At 28.2% G+C, this 22,839-nt stretch overlaps 1 protein-coding gene across 2 annotated transcripts in view; it reads left to right on the top strand.

Moving 5' to 3' along the window:
* Window positions 1-22,839, top strand: part of LOC105252953 (cilia- and flagella-associated protein 251) — a 67,754-nt gene that overhangs the window by 41,613 nt on the left and 3,302 nt on the right. For both annotated transcript variants that reach the window (XM_020028062.2, XM_020028061.2), the window contains exons 2-3: window positions 1,864-2,536; window positions 20,685-21,048. In XM_020028062.2, coding sequence (XP_019883621.1) covers window positions 2,314-2,536; window positions 20,685-21,048 — 587 coding nt within the window. In that variant the 5' untranslated portion in view covers window positions 1,864-2,313. The remainder of the gene's footprint in view (window positions 1-1,863; window positions 2,537-20,684; window positions 21,049-22,839) is intronic.

Raw genomic sequence — 22,839 nt, 5'->3', positions numbered from 1 at the left:
CATATATAATACATTTGCAAATCTAACACTTGAAACTCAAGTGACTCTATTTTTTGTTTTGAATATGAACGAAGAAAAGCGTTAGAAAACGCATGCAATAAAGAAAGTTTTATCTTCAGGAAAGATTTTTAAATTTTCTTTACCTGGCATTTTTTTACATGATTTAATTAGATTTCTTCATTCTGTTCACCAATGTTTTTTTATCAATGAATCTTTTTCTTGAAAGTAACTTTCTTGATTTATTTAGAGACTCATTAAATGATGTAAAGATATTTCTTTTGCTCTCTTTTACTTTTTTATGTTATTTCATTATTATATATGTAATATTATATAATATTATATAATATTATTATATAATATAGACAATTATTTTTATTAATATATATAATACAGACAAGAGTATTTTCGTACAATTTAAATTGAATAACTTTTTTAAGAGTCCATCTTAAATTATTTATTTCAGAGAGGATTGACTTTTGACCGATAGAGAGATAATAAAGTCAATTTTTGTATTTTTATGAGGCAATGATAAACAAAAATCTTCTGTTATAATTCCACATTTGACCTCGCAACTTTTCGGACTTTCATTAAATTATCACAAATCAAAGATAAATTTTAAATTAAAAAATGTTAAAGTCATAAAGATAAGACAATCATGAAAAGTGAACATCAGAAACTTTTAAACGTCAGTCTAATTTATGTAGATAATTTGTCCAAAAATATCTTTAACTTTGATTGCTAATTTATCTCCATCACATACTAATTCGTATTTTCGCATAATTGAAAGTCCGGGAAAATAAAAGAAAAAACGTACGAGAAAAAAATTTTTAATAGATATTTATTGGATTTCAACAATTTCACAGAAATCAAATTATTAGTTACACTTGATAGCATTAAAAATTCAACATATTCGAAATTATTATATAAGTTTGATCAGGCACTGAGAAAAAATCTGGTTGCATTAATTAGAAATCTGGTAAATTCAATCAGTTTGTTGGAAAATCGACGAATCAAAATTCCTTTAGGAATTATCAGAATATAATTTCTTCCTGTTAAATTTACCAAATTTTCTTGATAATAATACTAAATTTAAATAAAATGACGTGTTTAAAGTTTTATCGATCCAACTAGAAAATACTAACCAAAATTTTATAATAAAATCTATTAAACGGTCTAGTTATAAAAAAACGAGGCTTCTCGTGATAACTAGAAATTCTGCTTGAATCAAAATGTCTTCTATCACACTGGTCAACACTCAAATTTTTTCCTGACATTTAACATGTTATTAGTTATATCTAAGGCACTGATTGAAAAAAATACTAGTTTAGTTGTATCAGTTCTACTTTTTTATTTATTTTTTTTATTTATTATAATTATATCGATTATCGATATTTTTGAAAGATGTATTCGCCACAAATATAACAAAACCTATCTGGATTATGTAAACAACGTCTCTGAGTCGAAGACAAAAATCGAAAGTTAAAAAAATAATAATTTTGAGTCGAGTAAAACTCAAAAAAACTGCACGTGATGTCTAAAGGGGGTAATCTGAAAATATTAAAAAACAAGAGCTGTTAAAAAAAAACTACTGTCGTACTCGAAATCAGCACACTTGAATAAGTCCAAAACTGCAAAATTATAAGAGGAAAGAGTTGAAATTATTTTGTTTGTTGACCAATGCCATATACGTCTTGTTGATACGATTAAACGATTTTTCTCAGCGTATGTGTCGGAAAAAAAACAACATGTATACATTAGAGCGAGCGGTGACCCATGATAACGATTTTTTAATCGGTGTTACCAATTGACCTTGCGTGGAACAAATGTGTCATCTTGAGTCAACGATCATTCCTTTTGTTTCAGAGACGCATCGCGAATCTCGCCGGCGGGCAAGAGGGACGCGCGGAAGAGAAGGAGATGACACGCGGAGTCACGCGAAAGAACGAAGCTGCGACTTTTCCGCGCACGCGCGGGCGACGATAGGGGAAGCGAGCGGTTTTAAAAACGCTGAATGACAGACGATTCCTGTCTGGTTGCCAGCGATCGGCAGTCGCTTAAAGTGCCGACAATTTATCCGGTTCATCCGAGTTTCGCGATCTCCCTCGATCGCTGACAGGTCCTCTTTCTCTATCCATCTTGGCCGTACGAGCAAGGGATTCGTCTCTTCCTCGACATCGAGCGATAAAACACAGCGAGACAGCAGTGGACACGATGTAGGCTGGTGATCCGACCGAGAAGGAATTTTTGTTAACTCGTGAACTCGAAGAAACGCGAAAAACCGAGGAGTCAGAAAGGGGTGAGAAAGACGCGAGGATGAAGACGATGGGCGATGTCGTTGCCGATCCCATCGACGAGGACGATGGGACGATGCAACCGAGCGGCGCGAGCAAGGAATTCGGTCAGAGGACACTGAGATCCTTGAAGAGAGGACTGGGCCGACTCTGGAGACGACACAGAGGTAACGTGTCGATAACCGACTACGATCCCTCCTACAAGGTCGCGTATCTCGGAAACGTGCTGACCGGATGGGCCAAGGGTGAGCGAAACTTTGATCTTATGAAATTACACAGAGAAAAATGTATACTGTACTCAAGTAAATATTATTTATTTTAAGTATATCATGAGTTTGTATATTCGCAAATATATCATAAATTTACCACAAGCATTAAATTTAATTGAATATATTCTGAATTTTAGTAAGTGCAGTATTTTAGTCAAGAATATTAAATTAAAAGAAAAATTTGACTTGCTTACTACAAGAGTTGACGTAAAGTAAGTTTGATTTTTTTTTATACAACTTTACAATATTCTTGAAGAGAAAATAAATTCTTCTTTTGAGTACATGATAATGAGATTTTCTAACACTTGTGATGAGTATATTTTAAGATTATTATCAAGAATGTATTCTTTGTTGAAGAAAATTATTACTTAAAAAAAGAAAAATAAACTGAGTAATCGCTTTTCTTGGCAGTAGAATGACATTTTTCTCTGTGTACTTTTATCATTACGATTTATATTTTATAATTTTATCATATACGAATGAGAGAGATAAGCTTCAATTTAACGGATGGACAAAAGATTCTATGCTATTTAATTTGATATTTTAATAAAGTAGTTTTTTATTATAGAAAATTAATAATTTTTAATATTTAAAGAAATTTAATCAAACTATTATACATATATGAAATAAATAATTAAATATTATTTCGTAAGGATTACGCAACTCTTTTTAAATTTTACATAAATTATTTTATTTTATAAATAATCTCTAGACAAAATATTTCTAAAAAAGAATAGAGAAAAAAATTTTATCACCATACGAGACGGATATAGATTTAATAAAGGATAAGATTGTCATAATTTATTAAAATCATTGAGAATATTCAATAATTCTCTGAACTTGTCACTTGTACATAAAAACAAATTTTAATATATTTGAATAAGAAAAAAAATAAATTACGTACATATGAATTTAAAATAAATAATTTGCATACATATTGTCATATATAGAATCTTATTACTAGCTAAAATATTCACACACACTCACATAATTAACTATTATTTAAACAATAATAAATAGTTTCTCTTTCATTTATAACAAATAATATATCTATGAAAAAAATCCCTTTATTAATCATAAAAATGTTGCATAATTATAACTAAACATTTCTTAAATTTATCGCCCAAGTTATATCAAACTAAAAGTAGAGTTTAGTGAAAGTGTTATTTATCTCTATAAACATAAGTGTAAATTACGAACATTATTATTTGCAAAAATTGACAATCGATAAAAGATATTTATCTGTATAAACGTAAGTGTAAATTGCGAACATTATTATTCGCAAAAATTGACAATCGATAAAAGATATTTATCTATATAAACATAAGTGTAAATTGCGAACATTATTATTTACAAAAATTGACGATCGATAAAAGATTTGCCTTATCAATTATCGAGACTGGTCGATATTTTATCGTCGTTCAATCGAGTTATCGGGCGATATAAAAAGTGGACCAGGGTTTATTCGAACGGCATTCGTCATTGGTAATTACGTTTCCAGATAAACGGCAATTAAGAACGATAGATATCGCGTACGTGCGCGTATTCCCTCGATTGTGCAGCCTTGGTGCATAAACGATCAACCGGAAGTGCGCGATACTTCTTGGCGGTAGATCAACAAGCAACAAGATTATCATCAATTTCGAATTGGTCGAGCGTTTATTGCATATAAGTCTCACCTTTTTGTCGGTATCTCTGCGTTAAATTCCCTTTTCTCTCTTTCGCATAAATTAGGGTTGCACGAGATTAGTCTTGATATTGTCTTATCTTGTCTTGAATTTCAAGGACAAGATTTTTAATTAGTTATCAAGACTAAGACTGTCAAGATTATTAGTCTTGTCAAGATTATTGGTTCTCAAAAAGACTAAAATATTTATATTTGTAAATGAAAAAAAAAATCACAATATACGAATTTAAAAAAATTTTATTCAATAAAAACATTTATATTAATAAATTTAAAAACATTTAATATTGATACAATATAACATTTTTATAAATTAGAAATCAAACTCGCAAATTTTAGACATTAAAGAGCATTTCACCCAGGAATTGATGCACATTAGTGCTTTTAAGGATTTACTTTGTAATCTGGTTTTATTTTTTGACATAGTCAGAGTTCCTATTGAGAAAAGTCTTTCTATTGGCACGGACGAGGCAGTTGAATGTCTCGAGCCATTTTTGTGGGATAAATATGAACCTGATTTTTTTTACCACTCCAAAATATTTATATCTGCACATTCCCTTGGAGCCTGTAAATAATTATTAATTTCTGTTTTCTATGAAACAGTAAATGTTTTTTTATGTAAATAGACGGTATTTATATCGATTACCAAGTAATAATTATAATTAAAATATAATACAATAGTAATAATTATTTCAAATTATATTACAAAAATTATGTTAAATATTATTTAAATAATTTTTTAATATTAGATCAAAAATTGTTATAATAAAATCGAGACAAGACAATACAAGACGAGATTTTTGCTACCAATATTGACTTAAGACCAAGACAAGATTTAAATTTTTGAAAATTTTCAATACCAATGTAATATTTTTACGAATATTGTCTTGTCTTGGGTCTTGTGCAATTCTAGCATAAATCCTTTCTCGAGAATTTATCTCGTGTTCAAAGCGATACGAAACTTGGATTAATGTAAAATGTATTGTTTTTTTTCCCGAATGTCAAATTTATTATGTATACGATTTTGAAATCGCACATACTGCTAATCAATTTTTTGCGAAAAAATAAAAAAAGATTTGAAAGATAATAAAAAATTTGAAAGGTTAAAAAGAAATAATATATAAAAAAAATTTTTTTTGTAACAAAAGGCCACTTGACATTTTAATCGAAAAATAAAACTTTGAAAAAACATAAGAACTGATTTAGTAGATACGCTTTATTTATAATATTACTTATATTTCTTTAAAAAAAAAAGATGATTTAATCAAAATTTATTTAATAAGGGATTGAAAAATTTTGTTATTTATTCGCAAACGCTAGAGTTAATTCGGTAGATACACTTTATTTATAGCTTTATTTATCGTATTTAAAAAAAAATGATTTAGAAGAAGAAAATTTTATTTAATAAAGAATTGAATTTAATTAAGAATGAAAATAGTTAATAAAGATTTTATAAAGATTCAGTTACTTAATCTTAAGATTTGAAAAGATACCGCGCTTTCTCGACAAATTCCTTCGTCAAATTTCGCTAAACGAAAACCAGCCTCGAGTTTGCCGAGACATTTTCGCTATTTGGGAAAGTTGTGATTTCCGAAAGTGCTTTCGTGACCTTCTCTTTCTCTCTCTCACGTTCCCACCGTATTGTGCGCAAAATGACACGATCTTCCGGTTCGCTCCGTGCACGAACATCCTGAAACCGGTCGATCGCAGCCGAAATATGATCGTAGAAAACACGATCGCGACAACAAACGGAAAGTTATTCGATAAAAAAAATTCCGGTTTGTCTGACATGACATGACCGATCATCGCTGCGGGCGCGAGGTTAAAAAGGAGAAGGAATTATCTAGTGCAATGACCGGACACATAGGCGTATAAGCAACACGGAGCCCCGGACTTTCTCTCCCGTCATCCTTTCGTGGCCTCTCGATCGTCATCAACCGCGCCATTTTTACGGTACGGCTTCGCACTCGCTGACGCGCTTATTCGACCATTAATTAATTCGTAATTGTCCCCCGAGGTATGCGGAATGTTGCCGTTTAACGATATATATGTTGCATATGTTGCATGGATATAACGGTCGTACATTATGACACATATTAGTGGCACTAACCGAGATCGATCGATCGTATTTAGCGCCATGCGTAAGGAATCAGATGATGCAAAACACACACATGTAGCTGATTGAATATTTGTATTGATTGGTAGAAGTATAATATGCATCAGTAGTGGAAAATACGATAATAAGAAGAGCTAAGAAAGTGTTTAGACATTTTCTATGTAGTTTTAATATATCTTTTTTCTTAAATTGTATTTGCTTTGTAAGAGCATGCATTTTAGAATTAAAAAATCTATTTTTAAGAATTTATTTATTTAAGATTTTTTTCACGTATGTAATAATCTGATACTAAAATAATATTCTTAAATATTTCTGTATACATATAATACGCAGTTATTTAATGATCGTTTTCTTAAAATAGCAAGAACGTTGGCGTTAAAATGATAATTTAACTTAGAATTTATGGATCAAGATTTTATTGACTAAAAATTAAAGAACTTATTGATTGTTTTCATACATATAATAATCCTGATGATTAGAGTACAATTCTTGAAAGTTTCTGTATACACAGATATTTAACGAGATTTTTTTAAATAGCACAAACGTAGCATTATAATGATAATTTCATGCATTTTAGAATTAAAGAATCTATTTTTAAGAATTTATTTATTTAAGATTTTGTCACGTATGTAATAATCTGATATTACTAAAATAATATTCTTAAGTATTTGTGTACATAATACGCAGATATTTAATGATCTTTTTCTTAAAATAGCGAGAATGTTGGCACTGAAATAACAATTTTATTTAGAATTTATGGATCAAGATTTTCTTGATTAAAAATTAAAGATCTTATTGATTGTTTTCATACATATAATAATCCTGATGATTAGAGTACAATTCTTGAAAGTTTCTGTATACACAGATATTTAACGAGCTTTTTTTTAAATAGCACAAACGTAGCATTATAATGATAATTTTATATATTTTGGAATTAAAGAATCTATTTTTAAGAATTTATTTATTTAAGATTTTGTCACGTATGTAATAATCTGATATTACTAAAATAATATTCTTAAGTATTTGTGTACATAATACGCAGTTATTTAATGATCATTTTCTTAAAATAGCGAGAACGTTGGCATTGAAGTGATAATTTTACTTAGAATTTATTGATCAAGATTTTATTGATTAAAAATTAAAGAACTTATTTGATTGTTTTCATATGTATATTGTAAATCCTGATGACTAGAGTAACATTCTTGAAAGTTTCTGTATATCTAATACGCAGATATTTAACGAGTTTTTTTTTAAATAGCAGAAACGTGGCATTAGAATGGTAATTTAGCACCAAATATATGAGCGTGGACTATAAATAGCTTTATTTATCGCAGATTTAAAATATTGTGGTGGTCTTTAATCAGCGTGAAGCTGATATGTGAAAGGTATAAAAAACAAAATATGGAATTTCCTGATGAGTTGATCAGTTAATATCAGTTACATAATGTACTATATGTGATAAGATCGGCTGTGGTATATCAATCAGCTTTTTAATAACATATATAAAAATTAATTGCATTAATTTTCCAAAAATTATCTCTCTCATATTATTATTATCAGCAAGCGCATAAAATTCTTATCAGATTATGCCGATTAACATTGCAGTATGTTGTAATAAACGAATCGATCTGATAAAGCATACATGTGAAAGATTAATCTTATAATAATATGAAACACACCGATTTTTTTCACAGATGTAATTATATTAAAAAAAATAAAAATTGATTTTTTTAGATTTAAATTCCATTAGAAACTTAAGCAATAATTGACTTATAACGAAGGTTGCCCCTATCACTTTTATTGATACAATCAAAATACAATTATTTTATATCATATATTTAATCATTTATTTAATATTGTAGTTTGTTTAAATTCAGAGATGCATTTGAATATATTTCAAATACGATATTATAATACTTTAAATATATTTTCAATACGATTTAAATTTTAAGTATATTTTTGATGGAAAAATTTATAATGATTGAAAGAATATTCAGATTTAATTAAAAATCTAATGAAGACAAAAATTTTAGCTTCGATTGACTTCTTAGTTTTAGATATTTAAATGAATATTTATATATTTAAAACATTGCTTAATATATCAGAATATACCGTTCTTGTGCGAGACAACATATATTAAAAAAGAAAAAGAAAGAAAAACATTTACAATTTAACTTTCGGAAGGTTAACGGTCTTATCGCGTCGAGGTCGCAAAATTCAAGAAATAAAAAAAAAATATGTAAGAAATATTTTCTTCGTTCTGTGCTACTGGGCCTTCATTGAATTCGCGCTATGGTTTCCAGTTTTGCCTCGAACTTGTTCTCGTCGGCCTTCGCGTTACCTTCTAAAATAATATGCACGACGTTTTATACTCCGTGCATTTTTAACTTACATAGAACCGAAAAGAAGCATAACTTGAGAAGGAAAAAACCAGACGAGAAAACACAAAGCGACGCAGACGACAATTATTCTTTTTTAACATGAGGTGCTTATTTATTGAAAGAAATATTTGAATTTTTCATGAGACATTTATATACATAACAAAAACTATAGACACACAGCAAAAGATTTGTATTAAATTTAACATATTTTACATATCCCAATTTATCCACTTTAATTTTAATGTTAATTTTAATTTTTAACAGAAAGCAAATATGTAAATAAATAACACAAGTAATATGTGAAAAATTAATACAAACATGTAACTCTTGAACGTTATCTCTGGAAGTAAGGTTCATGTTAAATTAACATATTTAGAATGTTAAATTTAATTAAAATAAATTGTTATTCTTACATTTTTTACAAGTGATTGTTTAAAGAAGTTGTTGTTTTTTTATTTCTTTATGATAAATAACATAAGAAACATGTCTATTTAACAAATGGAAACTGTTATAGAGAGAAAAACAACTTATCTGTTCATTTTAGCATATAAATATCAGAAATTCATGCATTTACATATTAGTTGTGTTGTTTTATTTATAGAAACGAATGAATATTAACGCAGAAGAGTCAAAATAACGCAACGACAACATGTTATATTAACATATGTTAAAAATTTAACAAAATTTTCTACACCAGGAAATTTTAACAGAAATAGAAAACGTTTTTTATCGTGTTGCAAATTTTATTTTCAAGAATTTTTTGTGTGTCAAATTGTGACTAAAAAACTTATTTATTATTGCTATCTATATTTATTTTTAAAACTTACATGTTTATATAAATAATGACTTAGAAAAAGTTGAAATAAATTTATAGAAAATAAAAAAGAAGTTTTTTTGATAAGTTTTTTGTATTCTTGAATTTTTTAAAAGTTTTTCAATTTACGTAGTAAATTAATCAAGTCATAATTTAAACGCAAGAAACGTAATGAAACCTCGCATCACTTTTAAAGTTACATGTAATAATCATTATAATCGTTTTTTCGATTATGAAAAATAAAAAAAGGAAATAAATCTACGATCGTAAAATTCTTGAAAGTCAAAGTTCAGACAACCGAGCGAAATATTAATATTAAAATCATTAATCTTGTAATTTTATAAAATCAATGTCACACAAAAAACTCAACGCTGAAAAAGATTATTAGCATATTATTTTATCTTCATAATTTCTGCGAGGACATTTTTGTTTTATCTCTTTACATACCTAGCGATAGCCGAAGCGCGATTGTTTTCTTCGTTCTTTGCAATCATGGGATTTACACTACGTGTTTGTATTCGATCGTGATATTAAAAAGTGACAGGCACGATGCATCCCCAAGTTTCGCAATTTTACATGTCTGATAAGCCGCGAATTATACCAGAAGAGCGTGAAACCGACATTCTGTTTTTCACTCACAGTCTACAATTACATTCTAGAAACTTTAAGACGTCTTTCGCTTTTCATTAATTATCCACTTGTTCATCTCTATGAAGTTAACAGCCTATTAGTTAGCGAGTCTTATCTTACATAGGGATATCTTTTGTTCGCTTTTATTATTTGTCGTTGGCTAAAAATATTACAGTGTGATGCATGATTATTAAATTGATCTAAACGAAATTCGCACTGAAATTTCGAATTTAAATTTCGTTAATTAAATTTTGAATTTATAAATGGAATGAAAATTAATTTTTACTACATTTATTTAATTTCAGTTGGATTTTCTTTTAATAATTTTTTCTTCAATAATTATCTTAATTATCTATGAAAAGAAAGTTCAATAAATATGATAGCTGTGTGTGAAATCAGTGCATTATATGTATGTTGTACATTAAATATATGTTTATATGAATACACTTCGAAAATTACATTTATAATATTTGTAACATTGAAAATATTTGGGCTTGAAAATCTGAAGCAAGAATTTTGAAATGATGCATTTTATTGCGAAGATAATAATTTAATTTTATAATTTCTTTATTATTTTTTTTTTATATTTCGTATAACTTTTCATATATCTTTACCATATTTACTATCAGATTTAATAAGTAAAATAGCAAATGCACAATTTATCATATTTCTTTGCAATTTTATGAATTTACATTTTATTATAATAATTTATAATTAATTTTTATGAATTTACATTTTATTAATTTATGATACGATATATTAATTTATGATATGACATATTAATTTCTGATACGATATATTAAATTATGATATGGTCTTACAGATAAGATATGATAAGATTTATATTAATATAAAACACAGCTATGTAACACTTATCAATTAAAAATTTAATTCTTTAGACAAGAGATGACTTACAAATTTTTAATTAATCATGAACATTAATATTATAAATATAAACAATGATAAAAATAAATATGTATTTATGTTGAATAATTAATTTTTGATAATTCTGTTAATTCCTGATTGTTATCGCGTATACTTTAACTTCAATCTTTTTAATATGCCTTATCAATTTTGAATAACACCAATTCTTAAGTTGTATCGATAACGTCATGTAATAATATTTATTATTATTATTTTACTATTGCTATTTTCATTTTTACAATTATGTGAAATATTCGTATTAACTCATACAAACACAGAAATTGTCATTTATAAATGATAAGAAAGATCACAAAAACAAATTGTGCGGTTTTCCTTGAATTGATGATAAAAAGAAACAGTAATTTTCAACTAGCAATAAAATCGAAAATAACATTAATGCACAAAGTATCAATATGTTGCAAAAACGAAAAAATATAAATATCTAAAACACATTTCCTGTTTATAAGAGAATACAACTTAATAGTTTTCTCATTATTATATTTGATAAGAAAGCAAAGTATAGCGATATATTAAGCAATAATTCTATTACATGACGTTATATTTATATACGCAATTATAGAAATTATTAGAATATATTATCTCTTCCTACATAGATAAGAGTTTTAGCTTATATAAAGAAAAATTATGCAAGTTAGTATAAATATAACACGTGCTTTTCAATTTAAATTTATGTCCAAAGACACACAAGCAATTTGTAAACCGCAAGAGTCAGAAAGTGCTCGTAAAAAGCTTGCGATAAATGTCATCGGCGATGAAAAAAAATATCAATGAAAAGAAAATGTGGCGTGCAGTCACGCTAAAGTTGTAAACTTTGAAGTTTCGCTGTGTACGTGTGTCGTTAAATTATTGTGTTTTTAAAACTTCCTTCCTCGGTCTCGAGCGAGCTTAAAGAGCGTTTCGTATTATGTAATTAACAGAGAAGATTCCACTTGCATTTTAAACAGAGTGGAGTATACATTAATAAATAATCCCAAGACTATTAAGTTGCATTAATTTGAAATAAAACGTAGTATATTAATTTTAGCAGATGTTTTTCTATTATTACTGCATTATCATAACCAATTTTAACATATTTTTATATTTATCAATTTATTATTTTTATCAATTTTTTATTATTTTTATCATTTTAATATATTTTTATATAATTTAAATAATTTTAATATATCTAATATAGTTTTGCACAGTTTCATATCGCGTGTTGTATAAAAATTGTACATTTATTATACAGTTATATTCTATTGAAAATATATTTCCTGTTTTTTTATCACAAAGTGATTGATACATGTTTTTTTGACGATGATAAATTGGAAGCGTACATCGAATTATTTATCATTCTGACTGTAGCAATCAATCGAGATGCGAATAGGATTATATATTTCGCTCTTTGAGAAATATTTTTTTGTGCGCTTTTTTCCAAAATATATTTATTATATATTTTGCATATTTATATTTATATTTTGGATAAATATATATAAATATTTATAAATATATTTATAAATATATTTATTATATATATAAATATTTATAAATATATTTATTATTAATAAAATATTCTAAACGTACTATTAATTTTAGTGTTAATTTCAAATAGACATTGATAATTTCTAAGTAAGAAATATGAAAAAAATGTATTCCTAGATATTTATAAACCAAAATTAAATATGTGAGAAAAGTGTATGCATGATGCACAAATATATAAAATTGAGAAATTAATCATAGAAGTGTGATGACGTACGTTGAAAATTGTTAGCTCAAGAGCGTCAGAGTATCTCAGAAATGATTTACTTGATTTAAAGAGGGGGGGGGGGCGTTATTATATTGCACCGTTTACCCTACATCCATATAACGTTATTCATCTGGCTGCACGCGACATTCGGTCTCGACATGCGATGCCAACGTTGTTTTCTCGTGGAAAGTTTCGCGGCGTTCCGCGATCCGCGCATTTTCGCAAAATCCGAGCAAGACGCACGAGAGCACGATACGCATGACGGCAGTTAACGGAGGAAAAATATTAACGGTCGGACGCAACGTTACCCCTTCAATATCGAGCATCCAACGTGTTAGCGTTACAGGTTGACGGTGACGATCCTCGGTGGACGAGGGGATACCCCTCCCTCGTCTGTATTACTTCCTGTTCCGCGTCGTTCCAGACCGCCTGTTTTTCCGTTCGCAATAATTCGATCGCAATATTCGCGACTCGTCATGGTATACGAGTTTTCTGGTTTGTTTTAACAGAGATCTATAGAGTACTCTTTTCGAGCAACATACGTGAGGATCTCTCTGAAATTATTTTTTTGGGGAATTTAAAGGATTAAATTTAATTGAATAAAAATATTAAAAGAAATTTGAAATTCAAAAGACTTAATATTTTTCTTCAGCTAAATTTAAATTTTTTTAAATTCCCAGTTTATCAATATTTTTATTCAACCAAATTTAGATTTTTTTAGTTTTCTGGTTTGTTTTAACAGAGATGTATAGGTATATTCTTATGTATCTATACATGTTATCTATATGTTATCTATGTTTTCTTCTCTTATGTTATCTATACATATGTATAGATGTATACTCTTTTCGAGCAACATACGTGAGGATCTCTCTGAAATTATTTTTTTGGGGAATTTAAAGGACTAAATTTAATTGAATAAAAATATTAAAAGAAATTTGAAATTCAAAAGACTTAATATTTTTCTTCAGCTAAATTTAAATTTTTTTAAATTCCCAGTTTATCAATATTCTTATTCAGCCAAATTTAGATTTTTTTAGTTTTCTGGTTTGTTTTAACAGAGATGTATAGGTATATTCTTATGTATCTATACATGTTATCTATATGTTATCTATGTTTTCTTCTCTTATGTTATCTATAAATATGTATAGATGTATACTCTTTTCGAGCAACTTACGTGAGGATCTCTCTGAAAGCATTTTTTGGGTGAATTTTAAAGGAAATTTTAAAATTAAATGAAGGAAATTTTAAATTTAATTGAATAAAAGTATTAAAAGAAATTTGAAATTCAAAAGACTTAGGCCCAGTTCCACAACTCGAGTTAATCCGAGTTTAATACGCTAAATTGAGTCCTGATTGATCCATTCACTACTTAAACTCGGATTAACTGGATTGTGGAACTGGGCCTTAATATTTTTCGTCAGAAAAATTTAAATTTTTTTAAATTCCCAATTTATCAATATTTTTATTCAGGCAAATTTAGATTTTTGAATGAGAGAACTGATTAATAAATTCTCAAAAATAATTTTACACGTTGCTTTCTAAGTAAAATCCACATGGAATTGAAAAAGAGAGATTTTCTTTGTTTTTTTTCTCGTTTTATTCCTTCATCTGTGAAGCCATTTTTTTTCAAAACAATGTTGCAATCAAGAAGAATTTTGCGGCACGCCATTGGACGCTGCGCGTTTCACCTGTAGCGAGGGATCGTTTTTATCGGATCTCCCCGTGGATCGTGCGCACTTTCTCCGGACACGCTCGGGAAAAAAAAAATGTTGTTCCACTGAGAACGTACATAAGGCTTCCTATACGCAAATTAACCGGGCATACACAGAAGCATCATTGTTATCCGCGGTTCATTTGCATTCGATTTCATGCCTCTTTTTTCCGGATAGTCGATCTCGATTTGCGTGCATGCTTTCTCTTGACGTTCATTCGAGAGATACGACTTACCTTTTTTTTTATTTTATTTCAAGATATTGCACTGAGAAAAAAATCTGGTTGTATTAATTAGAATTCCGGTAGATTCAACCAGTATGTCTGTTTAAAAATGGACGAATCAGAATTCTTGTAGGAATTACCAGATGAATCTGATTAATTTCTACCTGTTAAATTTACTAAATTTTTTGGTTAATAATTAATATATGATTAATTAATAATATTTATAATATTATTTATTAATAATATATGATTAGTTTAATAATATTTATCAGACGGTTCAATATTTTAAAATTTATTGAATTTAATTTATAGGAATTTTTAATAGTATGTGTAATAATATACTTAATTTTAAAATATAAAGTATTTTAAATTTATCAATGAAAATACTTTGAGGATATAAATTTTTCGACTATTTTTTAATCTCTAAATGCTGGTCTCTTACAAAATTTTTTTTCATATCGTGATAAATTATTTTTCTAACAAATTTAAATTAAAATAATTTGAATTTATCAATTCTGAATTTTTAATTCGCGCACTGAGAAAAAAATCTGATACATTAATTAGAATTCTGGTACATTCAATTAGTATGTCTGTTGGAAAATGGACGAACCAGAATTCTTGTAGGAATTACCAGATGAATCTGATTAATTTCTTCCTGTTAAATTTACCAAATTTTTTGATTAATAATATTAAACTCGCCAGCACCAAGTCATCTAAAATTTTTTCTAATCTAATCCCAAAAGTCTGTTTAATATTCTGAATTCCAACAAGATTATTAGATAAATTCAATCCAGATTATTGAATAAATTATTTTAAATTCAGTTTGTTAGAAATTAAACCGATAAACAGTGATGCAAGAAGAGGATGCAGCTCAAACACACACAATCAGAGAACTAGCGTCCTCTTTCTGGCACTACTGCTCGTAAGAGAAAAAAAAATATACTTTGGATTTAATGTTAATACTAGTTCTTTATATACATTTCATGTCAAATATTGAATACGAGTTAAGTTAAGAATAAATAGAAAGGTCATAGGCGATAGAGAGCATGTAAATAATTAGATAATCAAGATTAAAATAGAAAAATCATAATTTAATAAAGCAAATTAAGTACGATATAAATAGCTGAGAAATGTAATATGATTAAGTTAAGAAGCAAGCAAAGAAATTAATGTAACAAGAAATTTTATAGGTCCAACCAGAAAATACTAATCATATATTTATAGTAAAATCTATTAAACGTTCTGGTTATAAAAAAATCGAGTCTTATCATGATAACTAGAAATTCTTGTTTGATTTAATGCCTTCAATCATATACATCTTGTTAATACACACTGAGAAAAAAATCTGGTTGCATTAATTAGAATTCTGATAGATTCAATCAGTATAGCTGTTGGAAAATGGACGAACCAGAATTCTTGTAGGAATTACCAGATGAATCTGATTAATTTCTTTCTGTTAAATTTACCAAATTTTCTGGTTAATAATACTAAACTCGTCAGCACCAAGTCGTCTAAAATTTTGTCCATCTAATCTCAAAAGCCTGTTTAATATTCTGAATTTCAACAAGATTATAGGATAAATTCAATCCAGATTATTGAATAAATTATTTTAAATTCAGTTTGTTAGAAATTAAACCGATAAACAGTGATGCAAGAAGAGGATGCAGCTCAAACACACACAATCAGAGAGCTAGAATCAAGATCAAACGATTTTTCTCAATGTGGGAATTGCGTTACGATCACTTAGCACGCTAATAAACGCGCGAGAAGAGGTTTAAGTATCACTCACGTTTGAGTATTTACATACGAGGATGGAAACGAGAGAGAAACGAGGACGAACGCGATTATCTTCTTCAACAAGCAGCGTGATTCGCTTGAAGATTCACGTAGGTATCACGGTCGATTTGCGGAATCGCATGGGAAAATGACAGAGATGAATCGTACGTGTCCGAATCGTATTTTTTACGGAAAATAATAACTAGTTTTCTATGATACGATCTCATCTCTTCGATCAATTTGTCCAATTTGTCACGTTACTTTGCAAGACGTAGACTCGTCGCTTAAATCGAATGACGCGAGCATTAGTCATCTGATTCTGATCACAGAGTCTTTCCTGGATACGTGGAATTCAATAAACTCACGAGTTTAATAATTTGTCACATTCGTGTTACATTGTGCAAAATGTTAATGTAATTCATTCTTTTTTTTCTAAATAAAATGCTTATTGCATTAATAGCATTATGTCATTTGTATGAATATATTATTTCGTTGAATTATAAATATGATTATAGAGATATGAAAAATATTTTTAGCCGGTTTTATTTACATATTTTTTTAAATAATTTATGGATAATATTTCTTAGTTGATTTTATTTATATAAAACGCTACCAGAGACATTTGCGATAAATTTTTGATTAGTTAAAGTTTGTTTATCTTCATTAATGTTGCACCAGTACTGCTCTTAATCATCTTGCACGCTTGTTTTCTGATTGTTTTTTACAAAATAATTATCAAGCTGTCAAGCTGTCGTTCATCAAGTGTTCTGCATATAAATTAAAAGCAGCCGGTGACATTGAGAGATTACGCGCTATTTGCATAATGACTGACCCAAAGACGTCATTTGAAATATCAAGGGATTTTTTGTCACTCCAGGAAATCGCTTCTTTATCGTATTATAATTATCGATCTTGCCCGGCAAGATAATTCGCGCGTATGACGCATAATTAGACATAGTATTCAATTATTAATAGGATTATTTTTTAATTTCGCCGACAATGAATCAGTTTAGCTCTTACGATTACGAAGAGCTTATACGTACGAGATTGTCCGGAAAGATCTGACGGGAAGATGAAGTCTTCCGTGAACACGGTGAAAAAGAAAGATTTATTTCAAAATCATGTTTATCCGCCTCGACTAGATTTTAATTTATCACTGCCGTGCTAATTAGAGTATAAATGCTGAATCGTTTACATTTACATCGATAAACGAGCGGCGTTATATGTTTTTTTTTTTGCGCGCGAAGAATCGCGGTTTTTTTTATTTTTTTTTCTCCTTTTCGCAAGAGACTAACATTGCGCACCTATCTCATATCGGCATCTCTCTCCCTTTTCTTTTTTTCTTGCATGCACCTTTCTCCCTGGTATCCCCTTCTCTCTCTCTATCTCTCTCTTCCTATTTCGCCTGTTGGCTCGGCTCGCTTTCGAACTCTGCTAAGTAACTGTACTTGCGTTTCCTGTATCTCTAAATTGGTAACGCGATCCAAATCGGCGCGTAGCGGCGAATCGAACTGTATCGAAAGTCAGAATGTACCGTGGAGAACATGAAACGCGAAGCTCTACCTCATCGTGACAAAAATGTAATACGTAGCTGCACATAAGTGCGTATATCGTACATACCTTAGGTGATCTGCCCTAAGGTGATACACTGTAAAAAATTTTTGTGTAAATTTACAACTATTATAGTGGGTAATATTGAGACCAACTATTAAAGGTGTATATTTACATACATTAGTAAATTTATATTTCATAGATAAAATTAGTATCTTAAATGGTAAGTAAGCATCTTGTACTAATAAGTTTACATGTTAGAAGTAGATTTCTAGAAATGTTTATGTAATAATACATTTTGTATATGTATTTATACAATTTCACATATTAAATTTCATTTAAAATTACATACATAATTAGTGTAACAATTACGCTATTTATAGCGAAAATATATAAATTCATGTACTTTCACAAAAATTAGTTAGTCTTTAGTGTGTAAATTTTCGTTTATTAAGTGTAATTTTTAAATTTTATATAAATATTACAAAAAATTGTACATTTACATAAAATCCAAAAATTACACTTTTAACCTTGTAATTTCTCATCAAATATAAACGAATATTTACACAATAAAGAGTAAAAAAACTAATTTTTATAAAAGTACATGAATTTATATATTTCCGTTATAAATAGCGTAATTGTTACACTGATTATATGTGTAATTTTACATACTTTTTTTACAGTGTACATAGGATTATTGAATGAGCAGATTTGATCACTCTGGAAATAATTAAACTACTTTGCCACGAATATATGTTTGACCGAAAAGAGATTCCGGATCTAATTAATATAAATAATAACATGATACATAAATATGCGCGTATATATCATTCACACCTTAGGGGATCTGCCCTAAAGTAATATATAGGATCATTGAATGAGCAGGTTTCATAGGTCTGAGAATGATTAAACTACTTTGCCACGAACATATGTTTAACGGAAAATGGATTTTGAATCTAATTAATATAATAAATAAGAACATGATGCATAAATATGCGCGTATAAATCGTACACACCTTAGGGGATCTGCTCTAAAGTGATATATAGGATCATTGAATGAGCAGGTTTGATCACTCTGAGAATGATTAAACTACTTTGCTACGAACATATGTTTGACCGAAAATGGATTTTGAATCTAATATAAATAATAACATGATACATAAGTATGCGCGTGTATCGTACACAGAAAAAAAGGACATTCTTGTTTTGAAAATATATTTAGTTTTAACGTGGAAATCTTGAAATGAGATTATATTGTGTTAATTTTAGAAAAATATAATTGCTTGAATAATTGCTTACTCGAATGAAACCATTTTATATAGTTCAATCAAGAAAAATATATTCTTATGATTTAAGATTTAATTTTCTTGAATGAAAAAGAAACAATGTTAAATAGAAAATAATATTTTTAAATCAAAGATTATAATTTTCTTAAAGTAGAATTAAATAATTATATATTCTTGAGGTGACAATTACAATATTAAAATAAGACTATAATATTATTGAAATTTAAAATTATTAAATTCTTCGAAAAACGATGTATGTATGTATGTATTAAAACGATGTATATTTGTACACAAAAAAAGGACATTCTTGTTTTGAAAATATATTTAGTTTTAACATGGAAATGAGATTATATTGTGTTAATTTAAGAAAAATATAATTGCTTACTTGAATGAAGTCATTTTATATAGTTCAATCAAGAAAAATATATCCTTATGATTTAAGATTTAATTTTCTTGAATGAAAAAGAAACAATGTTAAATAGAAAATAACATTTTCAAATCAAAGATTATAATTTTCTTAAAGTAGAAGTAAATAATTATATATTCTTGAGGTGACAATTACAATATTAAAATAAGACTATAATATTGTTGAAATTTAAAATTATTAAATTCTTCGAAGAAGATTAATAAATTAAATTGTTGTGTATACGAAACAATGAACACGTTAATTTAAGTATATAAGTTTTGATTTGACACTTATTTTTTTTCTGTGTACACACCTTAGGGAATCTGCCCTAAAGTGATATATAGGATCACTGAATGAGCAGGTTTGATTGCTCGGAGAACGATTAAATTACTTTTCTACGAACATATATTTGACTGAAAATGGATTTAATAAATATAAATAATACATTAATAATATGAATAATATAATGTATCTTGTTTGACTATTTTGCTTTCTCAAGAATTCAGACTTTTTGCCTCAGTTAATCACTTAAACGTTCACTCGAAGTATTTTATTGATTAATTTAAAAATCCAAGTATCTCTAGTGATCCAAGACAGAATTTATGACGTTATTAATAACTCTTAGAGCGACCAAACTTGTTTTAAAACGCCAATGAATATTTTTATTGACTGTTTCTTACGGTATTTTTGATATTACACTTTTTCAACTAATAATATCAAATTATCCATGACTAAGCTCTTGATGAAAAAACATCATAATTTAATTTTTTTTAATTAAGCTGGAATAAAATCCTGCTTTAAAATTTTACAAATTTTATTAAAAACACTAGCATCATATAAGAATGTTCGAAGTTTAATCTGGATCCTCTCGCAGGTGAAGGCTGCGTTGAGAAGCCTGTATCGACCTTATGGCGGAACTATATGACCAGTAGCAGACCCGACGTCTCCATGAGGTTGACGATAACTAACGGCGGTCTGACTGCAACCACAAAGGATCACGGCATCACCGAATATTGGGCCCACCGTGTGACCTATTGCACGGCCCCAGTTTCGCACCCGCGACTCTTTGTTTGGGTATACCGACACGAGGGTCGCAGGTTGAGGCCCGAATTGAGGTGCCATGCCGCTCTGTGCAGCAAGGAATCCACCGCCAGGAGACTCGCCTCTATTCTGAACTCCAGGCTGCAACAGGCGCTTTTAGAATTTCGCCGGGATAAGGTCTCCAGGCAAAATGCCAGGTAAGAATGACAGTATCGTGTGCCATTAGGAGCAAATTACATCAGCCAGAAAATTGTTTATTATTTCAATATTAAATTATTAAGAATTATTTGTTAATTATTTAAAAAGAGTTAGCGAATCAAAAATTAATATCAATTATTAATAGAATAGAATTATTAATATTAATAGAAGTTGGTATTCTTTTGTCAGAAAGGATAGAGACAAGTGTAAATGGAAGGAATTACGAAATTTATAAGATTGATATTTATTTGTGAAATTAACGGGTATCATCTAAAATTTACAAACAGCGAGAATTAGCAAGTGACGGAATTTGTGTGATATTTACCAGGAATTAGAACTGTATTAGAAAAAATTTAATAAGACATACATTGCGAAGTACATTCGAGCGTGTCTATTTAATGTGCTAAATAAAAAAAAAATACATAACATTTTTTTTCCTTCTATTTCGATCGATTATCTAAGAATCATTCATATGTAACTTTTTATTCAATTTTTTTTTTCAATTATTTGGGAACTGGTTTAATGAACGTATTAATATAAAATTAATATAAAATATAATTTTATAATTTATAATAATTATTATATATGTATAATGTTTTAATTATATATAATATATATTATATATAATTAATAATATATATAATATATATATATATAATATATATAATATATAATATTATATATATATATAATATATTATATATATAATATATAATATAAATTATATAATATATATGTATAATGTTTTAATTATTTAAGAACTGGTTTAATGAACGTATTAATATAAAATTAATATAAAATATAATTTTATAATTTATAATAATTAATATATATATCTTTCGCTTCTAATTGAAATGAAACAGATCAATCGCGCGACATAATTTTCTAAATGCGGAATTCTCCCAGTTTCCGTTAGACTCATTTCCATGTCGGGCAATGGCGCGCATTCCTAGCATTTTTGTCATACCACATTCGTTATATCGTCGTTACGTCGACCATACAAATTAAGTCCCACCGCTTAATTGAAGAGAGAGGAGAAATTTTCTATATCTCTGCTCTTCTCGGGCTCTCTTCGAAAGAGGAAGAGAGACGCAGTTACGCATGTTTATGCATCCACCGTACAATCACGATTCCGGTCACGATTGTAGATCGATGTGCGCAATGTGATCGAGTCACGATCCAGGTCGAGAAGTGATCACCGGTCGATTTACATACATTCGGATCAGTTTCCAAGTCATAGGTCAAACATTAGTACTCCTACTGGCATTGCATTGACTTGCTACCTCTTCCAATGTAATCAAGTCATTCAAAAATTCGTCTTTTCTATTTTAAAAAATATATAAGGAATAGATAAAGCTAAATTTATATAAGGAATAGATAAAGATAAATTTTAATAAGCGATGAACTGTATAATTATTTTATTTAATTCTATGATCTTAGTAGCTTTTATAAGAGTTGGACATTTATGAGATTTCTCTTCAGATACATGTCAGCAGAGGCAAGATAACGTATAGCTAACAAAATTATCAGATTATCAAACTATAAGAATTATTACATATATGTAAATCAGCAAAGGGAAGATAAGGTATAGCTACAAAATTATCATAAAAAAAACATATAATAAAAATATATAAAATATATAATTTTTTTATAATTTTTTATAATTTTATAAATATATAATTTTATTAGCTATACCTTATCCATACCTTATATATAAATATATATAAGATATAAATAAGATATAGCTAAAAATTATCATAAAAATTATCATAAAAAAATATACAGAATAA

The sequence above is a fragment of the Camponotus floridanus genome, unplaced genomic scaffold, assembly GCF_003227725.1.
Source record: "Camponotus floridanus strain SB8 unplaced genomic scaffold, Cflo_v7.5 scaffold14, whole genome shotgun sequence".
Taxonomy (NCBI): Eukaryota; Metazoa; Arthropoda; class Insecta; order Hymenoptera; family Formicidae; genus Camponotus; species Camponotus floridanus.
The sequence above is the reverse complement of the archived record's forward strand: the minus strand, read 5'-3'. Positions and strand labels throughout refer to the sequence as shown.